General features: G+C 47.6%; 1 protein-coding gene across 1 annotated transcript in view; it reads left to right on the top strand.

Annotated features, from left to right (window-relative positions):
* Positions 1–2,500, top strand: part of LOC143139640 (partitioning defective 3 homolog) — an 81,745-nt gene that overhangs the window by 52,510 nt on the left and 26,735 nt on the right. The window contains exons 11-13 of the mRNA XM_076300273.1: positions 9–131; positions 1,444–1,635; positions 1,985–2,146. Of these exons, the coding sequence (XP_076156388.1) occupies positions 9–131; positions 1,444–1,635; positions 1,985–2,146 (477 nt within the window). The remainder of the gene's footprint in view (positions 1–8; positions 132–1,443; positions 1,636–1,984; positions 2,147–2,500) is intronic.

Here is a 2,500-nt window from a genome sequence, read left to right as displayed (position 1 = left end):
TTCTTCAGGTGAGTGGCGTGGACCTGAGTGGGAGGAGCCAAGAAGAGGTGGTGTCTTTGCTGAGAGCCACGCCCATGGGTGGGATCATAAAGCTTCTCGTCCTTCGTCAAGAGGATGCCTTCACTGCAGAGGTGTGTGTGTGTGTGTGTGTGTGGTGTGTGTGTGTGTTTGTGTGTGTGTGTTTGTACATGTGTATGTTTGTGAGTGTGTGTGTGTTTGTGTGTGTGTGTGTGTGTGTGTGTGTGTGTGTGTGTGTGTGTGTGTGTGTGTGTGTGTGTGTGTGTGTGTGTGTGTGTGTGTGTGTGTGTGTGGTCTGGTCTGGTCTGGTCTGGAACTTAATCTAAAAAACGTGATTTGAATCCCCTGCTGTGACTGAGTCATGAGCTGAGAATGACGATCGTGTGTGTGTGTGTGTGTGTGTGTTTCTGCATGTGTGAGTGTGTTTGTCTCTAAATTAGTCAGGAATCTGAATCACTTAATGAGGACCATCAGAACCCAACTCCGAATACCAGAGTGTGTGTGTGAGTGTGAGTTTTCAGAGTGCAGTATGGTCTATCCATATCGTCAAAGATTGTTTTAGTTTTAAAATGTAAACAGAATAATATAGATATGCTACTGCTGCATGCAGTGTTCACCTGAAATCTGTTTACATCAGCTAATGTGTGTGAGTGTGTGTGTGTGTGAGCAACTATGCTTCCAGTAAGTTAAGATCCTATCAGTGTCTGTTCCTCTTTCTCTTGGTTGCAAAGGGGGGTTTATTGCATCTGATGCTATCAATGTTTTAACACACACACACACACACACACACACACACACACACACACACACCAAACACCAAAACACTTACCTCCCAATTTCTCTCTCTCTCGATGTTACACGCACACACACATACCCAAACACTTATCTATCTCCCTCTCTCTCACTCTCTCTTTCTTGGTCTCACACACACACATAGACACACTCACACTCAAAAACACTTATCTGTCCATTTCTCTCTTGATCACACACACTAACACACCAAAACACTTTGTCTTTGACGAATTTGTCTCTCTCTCTCGATCACACACAAACCACAAAAAACACCACAAAAGTGTTTATCTCCCAATTTCTCTTCCTCGATTAAATAAACACACACACACATACACACACACACACACACAGACAGACAGACAGACACACACACACACACACACACACACACACACACACACACACACACACACACACACATACCAACACACACACACGCGCACACACAGTTGCACACAATGTTGCTCCAAGATCAGACACACATACATGTAGACGGGAACGTGTGTGTATGTGTGTGTATTTGTGTGTCTGTTACAGACTGTATGATCTTTTTTATTTTCCTGATTTTTTCTTTCATTTTCTCGTTACTTTCTTTCTCTGTGTGATTCTGTCGTTCTCTCATCCTGCCTGCAGGGGGCAGTGAAGGACGATGAGCGTGTCTTGACCTCTGAGCGGGGTCGCGAGGTCATGACCTTAGAGATTCCTCTCAGTGACTCGGGCTCGGCAGGGCTAGGGGTCAGTGTCAAGGGCAACCGTTCCCGGGAGACGCACAACGACCTTGGCATCTTTGTCAAATCTATTATCAACGGAGGGGCTGCCTGCAAGGTCTCACACACACACACGCACGCACACACGCACGCACGCACGCACGCACACACACACACACACACACACACACGCACACACTCTCTCACACACACTCAGGCCTAGATGTACTAAGAATTACCACCAAATTTCCGCCTGTTTCTGGCACTTTTAGCACCTTAAGACACACTGTGGCATGGCGTGTCCACAACTGATGGCACGTGGATCAAAGCACATTTTGCGTGCCACGGCACTTTGCTTTCTGATGCATCTGCATGTATGGGAGAGCGAGGGAAAAGTGGGAGTATCACGCATACACACACACACACACACACACACACACTGACTGCGGGGGTTGTGTGTGTCCCAGGATGGACGGCTGCACGTAAACGACCAGCTGATCGCTGTGAACGGAGAGTCGTTGCTAGGGACGACCAACCAGGACGCCATGGAGACGCTGCGCAGGTCCATGTCCACCGAGGGCAACAAGAGAGGAATGATCCAGCTGATGATCGCCCGGCGGGACAAGCAGGTGGGACACACACACACACACACACACACACACACACACACTCACAGACGAGGCAAGGCTTCTTCTTAGCATACGGAAAACACACAATGGAACAGACTAGCAAGTGTGCAGGAAGCTACAGGCGCATTAGTAAAAATCATGTGCGCACAGGATTGTGGGTGTTCCAAGCACGCAGAGGATACACGCATGCATCCTCGAAAATCTTAGAACGAAAGACTCAGTACTTGATAGAACTTTAAAGCACCCGTGACATTGGGACAGTGCTTGGCAAGATTCTATGACGTAACGTCCTTGAAAGAGACGCTTTGAAGGACCCGTCCTTGACTTTGAGAAACGATCATGGTTTTCTAGTCC

Source organism: Alosa pseudoharengus, unplaced genomic scaffold, assembly GCF_046254945.1.
Source record: "Alosa pseudoharengus isolate Yale_2024_CS ecotype anadromous, Long Island Sound unplaced genomic scaffold, YU_APseudo_1.1 YU_APseudo_1.1_scf_22, whole genome shotgun sequence".
Classification (NCBI taxonomy): domain Eukaryota; kingdom Metazoa; phylum Chordata; class Actinopteri; order Clupeiformes; family Clupeidae; genus Alosa; species Alosa pseudoharengus.
This window is presented reverse-complemented; position numbering and strand designations above follow the sequence as displayed.